This window comes from Trichomonas vaginalis, chromosome II, assembly GCF_026262505.1.
Source record: "Trichomonas vaginalis G3 chromosome II, whole genome shotgun sequence".
Classification (NCBI taxonomy): Eukaryota; Parabasalia; order Trichomonadida; family Trichomonadidae; genus Trichomonas; species Trichomonas vaginalis.
The window spans coordinates 25,713,277-25,730,108 of NC_067204.1; the positions used below are offsets into that span (position 1 = coordinate 25,713,277).

Genomic DNA, 16,832 nt, shown 5'->3' on the forward strand with positions numbered 1-16,832 from the left:
ATTCTAATCGAGGATCTTGTGTAATGACACCAGAAATTATTTTTCTCCCCCTGTTATATAAAATGGATCCATTGTTTTATGCTTGCTTTAAAGTTATCAGCAATATACTTGTTTTGCTGATTGTATTGCGTTTCATTATCCCTGTGATCGTGAAAATCATTTCTCCTATGGAATTACAGTCAAAACCAGTGACAGAATCAACTGATTGGTTAAATTTCTCTATAGAGAGATTTATGGAGATAGTTGATTCGCCAGAGGGTCTTGAAAAGCTGTCTAACGCAATTTCTAATGCAATGGCTCCAAATTATTTCAAATTAAATTCAATTGGAAGTAATCCAATTATCAGCCACATTTCAACACTCAAGATGAAAGAAGCTGATGATATCCGTATTGCAGTTCCAATAACATTAGATATTGGTCCCTCTTTCGATGTCGGATTTAATTGCAAAAATTTGATTTTGAAAATCGATGTTATCAAACTGAAAACAACATTACTTCTCACATGGCTTGGAAATAGTGATACTTGCATCGAACTTACGTTTGTTGATGGTTTTGACATTGATTTTTACTTATCTGTCAAATTATTCCATTTCTTAACTTTCACTTTATCAGAAATACCGATTCTTGGAGCAATCATTAAAGCTCTTGGAACATTATTCATCCAAAGACAAGTTATCAAGATTAATCTTCCAAAACCAGTTACTCGCGAATCCTTACAACAGTTTTACTGATAATTAAGAAAATTCTACATTTTGAATATTTCTTTTTATGATTTATTCAAATTGAAGAATAACTCAGTAATTACAAATAATTGCTATTGTTTTATTAGCTATTGTTCGATTTTTGTTTACATCCTTTTATATTTTTTGTTTAAACATCATAGATTTACTAAATTTAACCTATTTTTTTTAATGATTACGATTTAAAGCAAAAAGCTTGATGAGTGTATAAAGGAAAGGGCCGGTGAAATCCAATGGACTGCATTTGGATGCTTAATATTGCATTTTTTGAAACTTAAAATTCCAAAAAAAATTCAAAATTTTAAAAATGAAGATAAAAAATATGAATTTCATAATAAAAAAAGAAAAATGAAATATTTTTGGAATTATAAAGTAGTTTTATTTTTTATGTTTGTACAATTTTCTTCATAAATATATCAAAATTATACTCTAATTTAGATATTTAGATAATTTCCAAAAAATTGCTGTATGAAACCTGTTAGCATCATTTGAAAAATGGTAAGAAGTTGATAAGTGATCATTTTCCCTTCTTATTTCAATATCGTGTTATAAAATCGGATGATCAATTCATTTTTTTTTTACAAATGCTTTTCTTTTTCCATTTCTTCATAGCTCAGACTTTATCAGCAAACGAAATTTCATTTGCTTTGGATAAAGATACGCTTACTATTACTGGAAATGGAGATTTAACACAAGAACTCCTTAATGAAAAAGTAAAATCTAAATTTAACAAACTTATTATCAATGCTAATTCAATAAAACTCTCGGATTCACTATTTGAAGGAAATACAGATATTGAATCTGTTACAATTAGTTCCGGAATTTCGGAAATTTCAAATAGTGTATTTTCAGGATGTTCAAATCTTAAAACTATCGATATATCTTGCAGCATTAACACAATTGGCGAGCTTTCTTTTGCTGATTGCACATCTCTTTCTGAAATAAAACTTCCTTCTACTGTATCAAGCATTGGAAAGGAAGCTTTCAAGAAATGCACTTCAATTAAAACACACACTCTTCCATTACATGTCTTGAAAATCGAAGAAGGAGTTTTCAGCTACAATTATGCGTTATTATCCATAAAATTACACGATTCTCTTACATACATTGGCAGACGAGCATTCTATTGGTGCAAGAATCTCAAATCCATTGAAATTCCGGAGTCTTGTACTGTTGTTTCAGATTATGCTTTCGAATTTTGCGTTGACATGACAAATCTAACACTTCCGAACTCTTTACAATTACTAGGTAACAGTTCTTTCATGCAATGCCATAGTTTGAAAACAATTACAATATCCCAGAATTTACCTTCGACAGATTGCAAATTTGGCGTATCCGCCTTTGAAGGCTGTGAGTCACTAGAGAAACTAACATTTCCAGAAAGCATTTCATCGCTTGGAATGAGGTGTTTTCTCGATTGTTCGTCCCTCGAGTCAATAACCATTCCAGAAACGATCACTCAAATCAGCTTTAAATGTTTTGAGAAGTGCAAGTCGTTAAAATACGTTACTCTTCATTCAAAAATAAAATATTTCGCAAACAACGTATTTTTCGATTGCCATGCACTTATTTCGATAGATATTCCACAACAAGTTACGAGAATTAGTGATTTATGCTTTACTTATTGCAGAAATCTGAAAACAGTTAATCTCTCACCAAATCTTAAAACCATTGGTACGAGTTCTTTCTCAGGATGTGATAACCTCGAAACAATTACATTTCCTGCAACTTTGGAAGTTTTAGGCAAAAATTGTTTCCAAAATTGCAAATTACTTAATAATATTGAACTCCCAAGCAACTTATCCGATATTGGAGATTCTTGTTTCTATGGCTGCGAGTCTCTTTCTAAAATTTCTCTGCCAAATTCGATAAAATTTGTGAAATCTGCTACTTTTGAAGATTCAACGTCATTATCAGAGATTGTTCTTTCCCAATATATAGAAGAAATCAGAGATTCTGCATTTTGCAACTGCAAATCACTCAAAGAAATTAATCTTCCTTCTACATTAAAATCCATTGGAAACTACGTGTTCTTTGGCTGTAAATCACTCGAAAAAGTCAAATGCGATCCACGAAACAGATATTTCATTTCTGAAAATAATATTTTATTCTCATACTCGAAAGCAGAATTGATTTTAGTACCAGCATGTTACAATTCCGATAAGTTTTCTTTCCCATCTACAGTTAGTACATTACATCACTCTTCTTTCGCTTATAACAAATATATCTCAGAAATTATTATTCCAGATCATGTAGAAACCATCGGATTTGCATCATTTTATGAATGCACGAACCTCAAATCCATCAAACTTTCAAATAAACTCAAAGAAATCGATGGAAAACTATTTTACGGCTGTTCCTCATTATCCTCAATAGAAATACCAAACTCAGTTACATGTATAAGGCTTGGAACATTCACCAGCTGCTCCTCACTCTCTTCAGTCAAACTTTCAGAGAATCTTGAGACAATTGAAGGTTTTGTATTCCAAAACTGCATCAAACTCGAATCAATAAAGATTCCTAATGGTATACAAGAGATCAGACAGTATTGTTTCGGTAATTCTGGTTTGAAATCAATTGAATTACCTGAAAACGTGTCAATGTTAGAGAGATATTGCTTTTCAAACTGCAGATCGCTAAAAACTATCAAATTGTCTGATAAAATCCACACATTCGGCGATAGTTGCTTTGAAAATTGTTCATCTCTAGAAACTCTTGTTTTTCCAGAGAATCTCGGAGTCCTTGGCCAAAAATCATTATCGATGTGCACATCTCTTGTCAATCTAACGCTTTCGGATAAACTCCGAAAGATTTCTCGCGATACATTTTACGGATGCAGCAAATTAGAGAATATTAAGGTCTCCAATGTCTCCGAAATAGAATCTAGTGCATTCAGAGATTGCACAAGTCTAAAGGAAATGAGACTTCCGCCTTCAATCGTAGACATTCCTTTCAATTTGTTCTGGAATTGTGTAAACCTCAGAAAAGTTATCATCGCCTCAGAATTAAATTACATTGACAACAACGCGTTTTGCTATTGCAATAATCTTAAGGTTATAATTTTCTTGCAGAATATATTTGGAATTTCTCCTTACGCGTTTGCTTATTGCGAAAAACTTTCTGATATTTATTTCTGCGGAAATCAAGACGTTCTTGGAGAAATTTCTTTCTCTAATACTACTATACATGTATCGAATTCATCAGTAACAAACTTTGCAACTAATAATGTTACTTATGATGGACAAAAAGTTTGTGCAGACGCAGATATAGATATTGATGTAAAGAAGAGCAAAAATAATGTATTGTTGATCGTTATGATTGTTGTTACTTCACTTCTGTTAGTCAGTTTCATCATTCTTATCGCATTTTACATCAGATCAAGAAAGATGGTGAAATCTGACTTCACAGAGTCATTATTAAGTAACACATTAGTTTAAGTTTGCTACAATACACTTTAGCAAACTGAATTTCTTTAGTTATTTTCTTTATTTAGTAAAAATTTATAAATATTATTTATATTATTAGTTTCGGATCCTATATGCGAAATATTAACTTAAATTCTACACAATATGTGTGTCATGCAGAGATTTTTGCATTTAAAATAAGCATTTTGAATTCAAATTTAAATTATGAATTTTTTATGAGATTTGCTTGCACATTGTCTAAATTTTGGATTCAACATATGAGGGAACATCCTTATCTAGATAGACTTCTTTTTAATTCAAAGAGGAGAATCCTTGATGATATCAAAATCTTCAATTGCTAATTTAGAACAAATTTGAGCATTTTTTTTTTCAAAAAATTTGTGTTGTAGAACGCTTAATATTGATATTAAGAACACAAAAAATAAGAACAATCATTTCATTTATACTAGAGTCAAAATCTCGAGCACAAAAGTGACATTGAATACTTGTAAGTATTGAATTCCCATGTAAACTATTCATTTCTATCGTTTTTTGTAGTCCACATTTCCTCACTCTCGATTTTACTCATAAAAATATTAAAAAATCACTATACAATATATAAAATATATATTTATATGGTTAAAACAATGTTATTTTTGCGAGATTTCATCTGAAATTAAAATTGGGGATTTTTTGAATTTTAAACTAAAATTTGTGATTGGCAAATATTGAATAATCGATTGGAATATGAAAGAAATACTTTAAAATTGAATAGAATGTGCCGATAGAATTTTTCTCACAATTTTAAAAAGTTGTTCAAATCCTATTTTTGATTGAGTTTTTGCAATTGTTATATATCAAGTGACAAGCCAAAAATAAAATTTTTGTTGCACTACTATTTTTGCAACAATTTGTAAATTACGTGCATCCCTTGTATTCCAGTGATCAACATCGAGATTACATATTGTAAGAAATCCTTTTGAAGTAGATCTCTATTTGAATTCAAATTCGGACAGTCTATTTCATGTTGCTTCGTGAGAATGTATATAATTTGCAATGTGAATATTATATAATTGATTCTGTATAAATAAGTAATTATGCTTTAGGAAACTGCTCGGCATTGCATGAGATCTAATCTTATAATAATTTTTTAGATATGTTGAAATATGTAATATTTAGCTTCAATATCATTTATTATGGTGTGTCTTTGCTGTTTTTTTGATATTGGATATCAATGACTCTTCTGTGAACGAAAAAATCATATAAATCATTAAATTCTAAACGTAAGCGAAACTCATTCAATTTATTATTAGAATCAAATCTATTTTAAAATTGAGCTATTCGTTAAATCACAAAAGGATACTTTATATTTTTAGTCAAAATTTGTTGATAGGAGCTTATTGGCGCAATCTCATGTTCTTCCTGGAAGCAGCGCACAGACCAGTCAGAAGCGCTCCTTCCAGGACCAGAAAGACTAGAAGGGGGTCCTGACCTTGAGAAAGGACCCCCTTCCAGGTCTTTCTGGGACAATTCGGTTCGCATTGCGAGTGTCTGCTGCTTCTTTTGACCAAAGCAGCAGACACTCGCAATTATATGTTGCGGCAAGTGCAGGTGTCGGAATGCACTTGCCGCGAACTTCGAGCAATCTCCTGATCTTCCTGGAAGCAGCGCACAGACCAGTCAGAAGCGCTCCTTCCAGGACCAGAAAGACTAGAAGGGGGCCCTGACCTTGAGAAAGGACCCCCTTCCAGGTCTTTCTCCAAGGAACATTGTGCCATTGTGGGAGACATGCAGAGGCAATGTCTCCCAGAATGATACATTGCGACCAACACGAGTGAATGGGACACTCTATTCTTTCAATTTTCTCATTAATATTTTATCTTTTTTTATTAGATCAATAAATAAACTCTTTTAATGTTCACAATTACATAAATCCATATGAATCAATTCGCTATTTATTTAGTCTCTAATTTTAATAGCTTTTTTGAATCTTGCAATCTAAATAATTAATATATGCAGGTCATTTTATTTTTTTTCTTAATTACATTATATATAATAATAGATTATATATCCAAATCGAACAAATTGTGAATTTTTACTTTTGAATGGTATTCAAATTTACCCTCTCCTAAGAAAATGCCCCAACAATAAATGAAATCATTATGAACAATCATTTCATTTAAATGAAATCATTATGAAATATTTCTATTATTGAATAATTTTATGTTTTTATGATAAAATAATGAAATAATTAGTAATTAAAAAATATTTCATGAGATAAATATTCATTTGACATGAATAAATAGCATTACAAGCAATACAAGTGATTATGGCATACCCATTCCCTTCATGACCAATTTCAGTTGACATAAGATCCGTTGAGGGCATCTCATGTTGACCATCAATCATTCTACCATCGGTGAAGTACATACCTGAGTAATGGAATGGTTTTCCGCTGTGATATATTTGATTTTCAGTAGAATTTTCGAAAATTGCATCACAATCTTGATAACCACTTATAAAACTAGATCCTCCACTTGCGCTTCCTGCCCATGATATCCCACCGCCTCCATAGTATCCTCCTCCCCCACTTGGGCCAGAATCTTTTGCTGCGTATCCAGATCCACCAATTCCAAATTTTCCTGAGGCGCCGCAAGATTGATATACAACATCACACCCATATAAGCCACCAGATTGCTGTGTTCCTCCACTAGTTCCGTTTTTTTGAGTTTTACCAGAATCTGTAAACTTCTGATCCGTTGACAATCCAACTAATCTTCCTTCATCCCCACCACAAAGTCTTTCTCCCGATCCTGCTCCAGCGGCAACCATGATTCGACTCTTCAAAGAATTGAAATCATACCATGTAGTGTTATTTATAAGCCTAATATCGGTGGCCCCACCACCTGAGATTAGGACTTGTTGGGGAATACCATTAAATGAATTACTGTTTATTTTACCTTTTTCTCCCACGTATACAAATAAATCAATAACTTCTTTAATTTTAATTAGTCCTGTGACATACGCACCTTTTGCCTTTACTTTAGAACAACTTTCTCCTCCCATATTTGATAATATCGTTCCACTTGCACCCCATAATTGTATTTTGAATATACTAGGAAATGCATGAAATACTTGTGAAGTACCTGTGTAATCAAAAGTATATGTTACATTAAATTGTCTTTTAGTATTCAATTAGTAATCTAAAAAAAAAGATTGATGATTCTCCTTAACTTCAGTTTCACTCATATTAACCGCTTTAGTCTAACATATATGAAACCCTACATAAAACAAAATATATCCATTATTATAAATCTCAAAATAATTTCTTATGAAACTGGACATTTTAATATTGATTACCTAGAATAATTACAGGGGTAGTCATTGGTTTTAAATATATCAAATTTTCATTCCTTGAAGAGAGAAGCAGTCTAGAGAACGATGGTAAAAATGTTTCATTTGACTCAAATTAATGTCTGATCAAGACATTCGTCCAAATAAATACAGTGAATTGAGAATGACCTACAAGTGCTATATTGATTGGTGTAATTACTTCTATGAAGGAAATCACCTTCCACACATGTATGTTCTGTTTGGGGAATTTTTTTAAGATGACCTGCATTCTGTCAAATGAGAAATTTCAAAGTTTTGCAAAAATAGGCAGTATAGACAGAGTCAGGTGTATTTTTTGAATTTTCGGATTTTGACAATTTTTGTAATTTGATGTAAGAAAAACCGATAAACGTTTACATAACTGAATTTTTTCTCTCCTTGAAAAAAATAATAAAAAAAGATGTCTGTTCCAACACCAGAACAAATACAGAAATTTACACGTGCATTCAACGAATACGATGATGACAGAGATGGCTATATCGAGACATCAATGGTTGAGCGCGCTATTCGCTCTATGGGACTTAATCCAACACGTCAGGAGATGAACGACATCATGTCAGATATTTCTAGCTCAAATAAACTTTCACTCAACGGATTCGTATACATTTGCCATCATATTGGCTGCTTTGCTAACACAGAAAAGCAACTTATCAAAGCTTTCCAACTATTCGATAGAGATGGCACAGGAATGATCAAGAAAGATGTTGCAAGAGATGTTCTTACAAAACTTGATAGACCTCTTAATGATGCACAGCTTGAAAAATTATTCAGTGCTCTCAAGGTTGACAACGGCTTTGTTGACATCAAAGAACTTGCTAAGACATTATTATCTCAATAAAGTCTTGTGAGGTTCGATATTTGTATTCCAGTAAAACGATATTTTTATACTTTATTTCCTTAAATTCTTTTTAAATCCCCGCTATCTGAAACATTACAGTAAGAAATATACTACATTAAAATATTTGCTAAAACATCAAGAGTTGATTATTATTTTTTTCAATTCGATCAAATAAGATCATTTATCATTATGAAATCATCAATCAATACTCCAAATATGTTGATTAAACACATTATGTCATCATTTTACTTTGAAGATTGAAATTCCATTCATCCAATGGAAAGGCTTGTTCAGCTCAAGCAACGTCTTGAGAAAATCAATGAAGCCAGAAGACTAAACAAGTTATTAAGAGAGAAAAAACTTGTCAGAATTCAAGAAATTAATACGTTATTAGATGTTTATAATCCATCTAAAGCAAATTCTCAATCTCAAGGCGTTACTACAACACATATTAAGATAGCTGGACTCTCTGATGATGATATTTCCTATTTAATTCGATCATTTTGGGGAAGACCATTCCAAAACGGGGCTCAAATTGATAATGCTAATGCAGAAGAAAATCAAAATGAAATACAGAATGTTTTCAGGCAATTTACCCCTGAAGAAAAGAGATTAATTTGTATCAATTCTCATCTTTCACCAATTCAAAAGCTTTCGATCGTACAGAATATAAACCCCAATCATACGTTATCTTCAGTTATGAAAGCAGACTTTTTACCAATAAATTTACCTTTATCATTTTATGATAAAGTTAGAATATTAATATTTAGTCTTGCATACGGACCAAATGTTTCTGTAGATACATTCTTTCCAAATCTCGGTTCAAGACGTGTATTAACATTTATTAATTCTTTGAAATCACTCAAAGAACCTAATCTAAGCCAAGAAGCATCTGAGGGAATCATAACAGCATTAAATGAAGCAATTCAATACTATCAAAATGATGTTTCTTAATTTTTGCATCAAATTTCAAATCATTATCTCCAAATGATTCTAATTCCGCATTTATGACTCAAAATTATCAAATCCGTGTTGTAGAACCTTGAATTATAGTTTAAACTATTGATTTTAATTCAAATTAAAAATTTTTATATTTAAATTCACAAATGTAAAGTAAATACCACTAAGGATCATACAACACTCTTGAGTGGTAATGTAAACTTTGTGATAAAGTTAATTTTTATTATCAAAATATAATAATATGCATGATATGTATGGATTTTTAGAATAAATTTTGTAGAAATTGTCAACAAACCAGTTTTTGATAACAATTATGTTGTAATTTTTGAGTTATCCTTTCATTTTCTTGCAGGACAATTTTGATTCCTAAAAGAATAACAAGAATTATTTAGATAGAACGCAAGTATATGATGTAATTGTGCGAATGGTAACAAAATTGACCGTTTTAAATCATGCTGTCTGGAGAGAGCACGAAAATAAATGAAAAAGATCTGTCACTTTTCAATGATTTTAGAATTTTGGCTTTAATTTGAATTACTCTGTCCAATCATAAAATCTATCATGAAGCGCCGGAATACGAAAGAGGAGGACGAAGAGATCGATTCCGATGAGATTGTAGACTTTAATCCCTCCGATACCGGCGAAAAAGATGAACAAGATAACTTTTTCACTGAAACACCAGATGAAAAACGTATAAGAAAGGCAAAAGAGCATCTCGAATTCATCAAGAGACAAAATGCGGATAATGATGACGAAGCAGAGAAAGTTCTACGTGCAGATTACGAAGAACAATCGGGAACAAGATTCGACGACATCAAACTTCAATTAAGTACAAAAAGTCCAGAGCCAATTAGATACCGCGCTCATAGAGTTGCGCCAACATGTTTCTGTTTTGGTCCTGGCTGCATATTTAGTGGATCAAAAGATGCAACTGTTGTAAAGATAGAATATGACTTAGCAAATCCAAGTTTCAGGAAGCATGAAACCGTCGCGCTTGCTCAAGCACCTGTCAATTCAATCGATTATAATTTTTCACGAAAGATTTTAGCTGTTGGCTCAGCGGATGGACTAGTTACTTTATACGATATGGAAGGTGATGAAACACCGATTACATTAAAAGGCCATAGGAAGTCTGTGACCGGTGTAGTTTTTAATCAGAAAGGAGTTGAAGTTTTCTCATGTTCAGAAGACCTTAATGTTAGAGTATGGGATAGTACAAACGGAAATATCCTGATGACGCTCTTCGGCCATCAGTCTTCCGTTCTCGGATTAGATTTTTGCAATGTACTTGTTTCTTGCGGCGCAGATAGATCAGTTAGACTTTGGAAATACCAAGAAGAGAAACAATTATTGTTCCTCTCCAAAAAGTGTCTCCAGTCCATTGAATGTATTTCTATGTTCAATAATACGATGTGCATCTCCGGATCATCTGATGAGCAGCTATGTCTATGGGATTTAACAAGAAAGAACCCACAGTACATTATAGAGCACGCTCACGGAGTTGGAAATCCAATTTCCGCAGTTGCAGCTCTCAGATTCAGAAAACTGTTCGCAAGTGGCAGCTGCGACGGATATATTCGTTTCTGGGAGATTAAAGATAGAAAGATTGTTCCGTTGTTCAACGTAAAATTGGAGGGATATGTTGTTGACATGAAATTCTCCGAACGCGGTGATTTCCTCGCAGTACAGATCTCTTACGAGGAAAGACTTGGTCGTTGGCACCCAACAATTAAAACAAAACAAGGTGTTTATATAATTAAGCTTGAAGCTGTCAAAATATAATATAAATAGAACATTATTTTTATACATATTATGTACATGACCTTAATTTTTTTTATCGTTTTATCTTTTTTTGGAAATTATATAATCGGAAAAAAAATCCTAAGCTTTTTAGTTCTTGATTTTGCGTTATTTATTATTAGCACACTCTATATGAAAATTTCTTAGATTCCACTAAGAGATTTTCTGAAATGTTGAAAATTATCAACAATTCTCCTAAATTGATATGATAATACTAAATTTTGAATCAAATTACTGATAAACTATTCATGTCATGCAGTCATCATGCGCCTTTCCTTTTAAAATATATATTATTCTATAGACAATTGATCTTTTTACCAAAAACATCGATCAAACATACGAATTCTTCAAATGTGGAATTAACATTCGCTGGTAAATATCATCACTTTAAAGTGATTTCAATTTTAACATGTTATCTCAATTGCATTTTTATTCCATTATAGACTCATAATTAATCATTAAAATCACTTAACAGGTACTAACTAAAGTAAAACATATCAATGATATCATTTTCTAAACATATTTATATTTTTTTTTCTCCAATTCATAGATCTTACCTAATATTGATGATTCAATATAATATAATATTCAACATGTAAACAAATTCAATGTTAAATCATTGATATTGCTCTATTTTGATAAAATATCGATAAAAATCCGATAATATTGTTTTTATTAGATAACAATCTATGATTATATACATATACACATATCATACTAATTTCTTGCGGAAATACTAAATTTCTTATTAATAATTTATATTGATTTTTATTACATATCAATATTTTATCAATTGCTTAGTATGACTATCATTATAGTGATTTTTAATGATATAAGCAACATTAGCTGACTTGGAAGATTTGCATGACAACGAATTAGCAATTGAAACAATTTGAGAACTTCTTCATAAAAAGTCACTTTTGAATTCACTCGTTGTATCTTATTTTTCTAAAATGTATCGGAAAAATACTGTTTAATAGTCACTCGGTGTAATGAATAAAAACCGTCAATAACAAAAAAATTCAGAACCTTCGATCTGACTTTTTTCTAAAAATATCACTAATATGATTGTATTGATCATCACAAAGATATTTTCCTCATCCATAACGATCTTTTTGAATTATGAAATATGGATAAAATCATTTCACAGTGAATCTGAAATATTGCACTATATCTCTATCTCTTTAACATTAAACCAAAATCATAATTAACGATATCTTGTAGATGTCTTTGCCAACGGCGTTTAAAAATTTTTTTCAAACATCGTGAAACGAAATGTTAATCATTATTTAGTGAGAATATAGTAATTTTGTAAACCGCTTCCATCATTCAATTTCCCTGCCATCATAAATAGCATCATTGTCAATATAATCCTTATCAGACGCTTTGTCCTCTTTTAGTTATATTGTAAAATCGTTTGAAAAATTTCTGAGCACATTCAATTTTTTTGAAATCAATGATTTTCATTATTTCTAAATGTTTTGGATCTTTGCATCCAAATCAGCATCATCTGATTTATCTAATTGTACCGAAATAAAATTTGGCGCGTTTAACCTTCCATCTAATTACAACAATTTTACAATTCAGCAAAATGAATTGATTTGCATTCAAGGTGATTATATTTTTAGTTCAGATAAGAAATTTAAAGCGCGTACTCTACTAAAAGGTGGCTTGGGAGCTAAATCGAAAATTACAGATTGGATAGAAAATCCTGTTGCTGTTGCTGGTACCTGCCATACAGATGCAAGATCTGGTTTATGCACCGAGCCATTTACAGAAATCATGTGCCTCGAAGATGTATGCGATTTTAATGCAATTTGGATTCCTCGAAAACCAACAAATTATTCAGTTAAAGGAAGTTTTAATGGAGTTGAAGGATGGGATACAACTCATCTTGTAGCTGTAACAATTAGTACAAAAACACAAGGAGAAATGAAATTATATACTTATCAAAGTATTGAAAATCATACAGATGGTCACATGACAGGAATCGCTTTTAGCCATATTGGATTCATTGTACAGGATGGAAAGCCTACAGCCAAAGATAAACCATCATCAAAGGTCAAATCATCTTCCTATGGTGATGGCGCCAATGATATCTCAGTCGGACCAGATCCGGTCTCAGCTATTGACAATGATGACAAGTATTGTGAGATTGAATATTCTAAAGGAGGTCCAGGTAAATATAAGCTATACTTGCAAGAATTCCAATTTACTCTTAATCCAGAAGGTGGATTGTACACAAAAGACTCCCCAAGCTATGAATTTACTACATATAAAGCTCCATTTCATGCCTACTGCGTAGGTTGCATGCCATGCTGCGTATTGTCCAAAGCAGATAAAGATGCAGAACCTGAGGTCTAAAAATATTTTTTTTCATAAGTTTTATAATTTTTTTTTCTCGATATTTCCCCAAGCTCTCCATGTAACAATCTTTAACTTAAAGATCCGATTTTTAAAACATGTTGTTCCAATAGTGGTTATGATGAAAACAATAGGGTCCAAGGCATATGTGTTATCAGCAAAACTAATGCTATTTTCAAATAGTTTGAAAGGCTTGACTCTTTCGTGAAGTTTTGACGTTTCGTTTTGATGAAGATAGACTTGGAAATAATCAGTTTTGAAGAGGATCCAAGTTTTCCTATTGACACTTATGTCCGTTTGAGCTTGATTTTCTCACAGATCTTATTGGTTTCTAAGTTTGTAAAAGTTTTTGGTTATTTTTGATGCGATACATATGATATTGTTTCATGAACAAATCAAAAATCAGCAGATTTCCAGTGGTTTCTTTGCACTCAATGAATATATTCATTTTGGGCAAGATGAAATAATCGAAATGGAAACTTCTCGAATTAGCCGTTTCCATTGAAGCGAATTCTTGTCAATAGCATACAGTATAGTTAATGGATAAAATTGTTATCTTTTGCTTCTAGAAAGCTCTTCTCCAAAGCCTCGGATAATTTGTCACTTTTAGATTTTTTTAAGTAGTTTATTCTCCTTTCAGGACTTATTGGCATTGCTGCTCTTACTGTTCTCTACATTATTATCATTAAATCCCTTGTTGGCTTCCAAATAGACTGTATTAATCCACTAGATATCTGCAGCACCTTAGATAAATTTTTAAATCCAATTAAATACGTCCTCATATTTGTTGCATTAACATCATTAGGATGGGTCAAAGCTGCTTTTCCAATTTTAATATATCATTTCTTAATTGCATTCCAACTTTATTATACAATAAGAATTTGCAGATATTCCGAACCACCAACAATCGCTCGCGACTCAGATAGCAAAAGAACAAGTTATTTGCAATTTTAGTAGGAGTTGTGAGATCTTTTTATTATTCAATGGTCATAATCCCTTTAAATCTTTTCGGCTAATCTAAATATAGTCTCAAACGCATTTTACTCTCATTCTAAAATGCATTTCAAAATTTTTAATATTACAAACTCTTATTTATAAGTTAGAGTCATTGTTTGTGTGCGAGTAAACATTTCTGTTAATTTATAAGCATTTTCATCAATTTTATACATAAATTTGAATACATTTTTAATGGTTGACATATATTTTAAGTCAAAACTATAATTGTATATAACATACACATAGTTTAAACGAATGTTGGTCCATGCATTGAGGTTTGAGTTCATTTTCTTTTGAAAATCATTGGATGGATGATCTCCTGAAAAAGAAGGGAGTAACTGTCGAAGAATTACTGCATCATCAAGATCTCCAATATGAATATCGAATGAAAAATCCTAAATTACTACAAATAATTATGAAACAAGAAAGTTTATTATATATTATTAATACATTTCAGACATCAATGAATAAAGTCGTATTGAAACGCATTCTTGGTCTCTGTGTTTCTCCAAATCAGATGATTGTTCAAGAAATTGGCCAAGATTCAGAACTTACACACGCATTTCTTGCTGTTTTACAAAATCCACTTAATTACCATCGATTTATTCTCAGTTCTATATGCAATATTTACATCAAAATCATAGAATTAACAACAGATAACGTTTTCAAAATTTTCTCAGTTTCAAAAACATTATTCCCCACAATAATACAACAATTACATATACCAGCAGTATTCCAGCTAGCTGCTAAACTATGTCTTTACTCTACTCGTTCTGAACCAATGATTTGGACAATTTTAAAAGCTCTTTTAGGGAATCATGGGCTAGGAACAAATCTACCGAAAAGAGTTACCAGCTTAGATATGCTCTCTGGTGGTCCAATACCAATATACCAAGAGCAAAGAATAAGATTAATCGAATTATTAATTATCTTCTTTACGCAATCGAACGGAACCACACCAGTTGGTGTTGATGAGCTTTATATAGCTACAAGCGATTGCCTTCCTCTACTTTTAATGGATGCTTCCACTGATTTAGAAAGATCATTAGTTTTTCGTATTGGATTATTATTGCAACCATCATCAGCGTTAGGCTATAGTGCTGTATCCGTGATAAACAGCTTTGTTAGCACTGATACACTCATAGTTTCCGCTATAGAATACATTAATTCATTTGATGTGTTTGTTGGACCACGATCCATTGAATTATATCTGTACAGACTTCTTCATAGGACACATAAGAACAACTTCCTTCTCCTTGCCAGTATCAGAATGATCACAAAATGTGTTTTGATGCAAAGAAACAATTCAGAGCTTCTAAAAAATCTGAAAGGTCTTATTTTGAGGTGTTACAAGACAGAGAAGCTTTCTTTACTTGTCAGAGCGTTCAAAGGTCCATTGTTATCTGCTGCAGAAGGTGTAGAAATCGATCCAATCTCCAAAAAATGTAGTGATGACATTTTGAATGCTTTACAAATGAACAATGAAACAGATCCAGACATAGAAGACAGAGTAAAAGAGTACAGAGCCAAAGCAAGAGCTATTGATGAAGGGAGATCAAGTATCATGCTGATTTACAATGCAAAAACACTGTGGAGAGAAGATGCCAAGAAAATGTCAGAAAAATATTTGTCAATTGAAAAAATTCAATGGCAAAAGATGCCTCAAGACATTATACCTCCTTCACCTGGCGCCAGATCACAAAACGCTATGAGTCATCGTAAATCATATGATAGTTCCGATGAATTCTTCCTTGAAGAAATTGATGTCACAGAAACTTATCCTTTCGATAAATTCGAGTTCAGAGAAGTCCAACAGGCTCAGAACTCCCCGCAAAAGCAGTTACCTCCTATAACAGCACAGGAAGCAACTAAGGAACCATTACCTTCATCACCAATCAAAATAGAAGAACCAATGATTCCAAAAGCTTCAAAAGTCAGAACTCCAAGACAGAAAAAGTCTATCTTCGCGGAACCTGTTGTAGATGATATTACACTGGATGTACCTCCAAGGCCACCTACTATCAAGTTAAATGATGAAGATGATGATTCTATGAGTAATGAAGAATTATTAGAATTAATTCAGAAACAAATGAAGGGAATTCAAAAGGCTAAGGAGGTAATTGTATTAAGTATAGGAAAACCTGTTGATTTTTCTTTTAATTTATGATTTTTTTTTCATGATTTTTTTCAACACATCGGCTTTTTTGAAAAAAGCAGTTGTATTGATCATATAACTTCAAATAAATGTATTTTTAGCTTTACTCTAATTTTTTTTACATTATTTTGTGTGAATTTCTTTAATATCAGTAATTCTGAGAAGTTTGGAATGATTGCATT

General features: G+C 31.8%; 8 protein-coding genes across 8 annotated transcripts; 7 read left to right on the plus strand and 1 right to left on the minus strand.

Moving 5' to 3' along the window:
• Window positions 1-57: 57 nt before the first annotated feature.
• TVAGG3_0609700 (uncharacterized protein) lies at window positions 58-876 on the plus strand (the record flags this gene model as incomplete). The annotated part of the gene is made up of 1 exon (XM_001319513.1): window positions 168-731. The coding sequence occupies one exon, from the start codon at window positions 168-170 to the stop codon at window positions 729-731; it is 564 nt and encodes a 187-aa protein (XP_001319548.1).
• Window positions 877-1,324: 448 nt separating this feature from the next.
• On the plus strand, window positions 1,325-4,229 carry TVAGG3_0609710 (antigen BSP-related family; the record flags this gene model as incomplete). Its single annotated transcript, XM_001319514.1, has 1 exon — window positions 1,325-4,177. The coding sequence occupies one exon, from the start codon at window positions 1,325-1,327 to the stop codon at window positions 4,175-4,177; it is 2,853 nt and encodes a 950-aa protein (XP_001319549.1).
• Window positions 4,230-6,373: 2,144 nt separating this feature from the next.
• On the minus strand, window positions 6,374-7,210 carry TVAGG3_0609720 (glycine-rich protein family; the record flags this gene model as incomplete). Its single annotated transcript, XM_001319515.1, has 1 exon — window positions 6,374-7,210. The coding sequence occupies one exon, from the start codon at window positions 7,208-7,210 to the stop codon at window positions 6,374-6,376; it is 837 nt and encodes a 278-aa protein (XP_001319550.1).
• A 721-nt stretch (window positions 7,211-7,931) lies between these two features.
• On the plus strand, window positions 7,932-8,450 carry TVAGG3_0609730 (calcium-binding protein family; the record flags this gene model as incomplete). The annotated part of the gene is made up of 1 exon (XM_001319516.2): window positions 7,938-8,375. One exon carries the CDS (start codon window positions 7,938-7,940, stop codon window positions 8,373-8,375), a length of 438 nt encoding a protein of 145 aa, XP_001319551.1.
• Window positions 8,451-8,602: 152 nt separating this feature from the next.
• On the plus strand, window positions 8,603-9,407 carry TVAGG3_0609740 (uncharacterized protein; the record flags this gene model as incomplete). The annotated part of the gene is made up of 1 exon (XM_001319517.1): window positions 8,652-9,329. One exon carries the CDS (start codon window positions 8,652-8,654, stop codon window positions 9,327-9,329), a length of 678 nt encoding a protein of 225 aa, XP_001319552.1.
• Window positions 9,408-9,886: 479 nt separating this feature from the next.
• TVAGG3_0609750 (snoRNA binding) lies at window positions 9,887-11,122 on the plus strand (the record flags this gene model as incomplete). The annotated part of the gene is made up of 1 exon (XM_001319518.1): window positions 9,897-11,117. The coding sequence occupies one exon, from the start codon at window positions 9,897-9,899 to the stop codon at window positions 11,115-11,117; it is 1,221 nt and encodes a 406-aa protein (XP_001319553.1).
• Window positions 11,123-12,611: 1,489 nt separating this feature from the next.
• Window positions 12,612-13,499, plus strand: TVAGG3_0609760 (uncharacterized protein; the record flags this gene model as incomplete). Its single annotated transcript, XM_001319519.1, has 1 exon — window positions 12,612-13,499. The coding sequence occupies one exon, from the start codon at window positions 12,612-12,614 to the stop codon at window positions 13,497-13,499; it is 888 nt and encodes a 295-aa protein (XP_001319554.1).
• Window positions 13,500-14,690: 1,191 nt separating this feature from the next.
• TVAGG3_0609770 (uncharacterized protein) lies at window positions 14,691-16,812 on the plus strand (the record flags this gene model as incomplete). The annotated part of the gene is made up of 1 exon (XM_001319520.1): window positions 14,803-16,662. The coding sequence occupies one exon, from the start codon at window positions 14,803-14,805 to the stop codon at window positions 16,660-16,662; it is 1,860 nt and encodes a 619-aa protein (XP_001319555.1).
• Window positions 16,813-16,832: the final 20 nt, after the last annotated feature.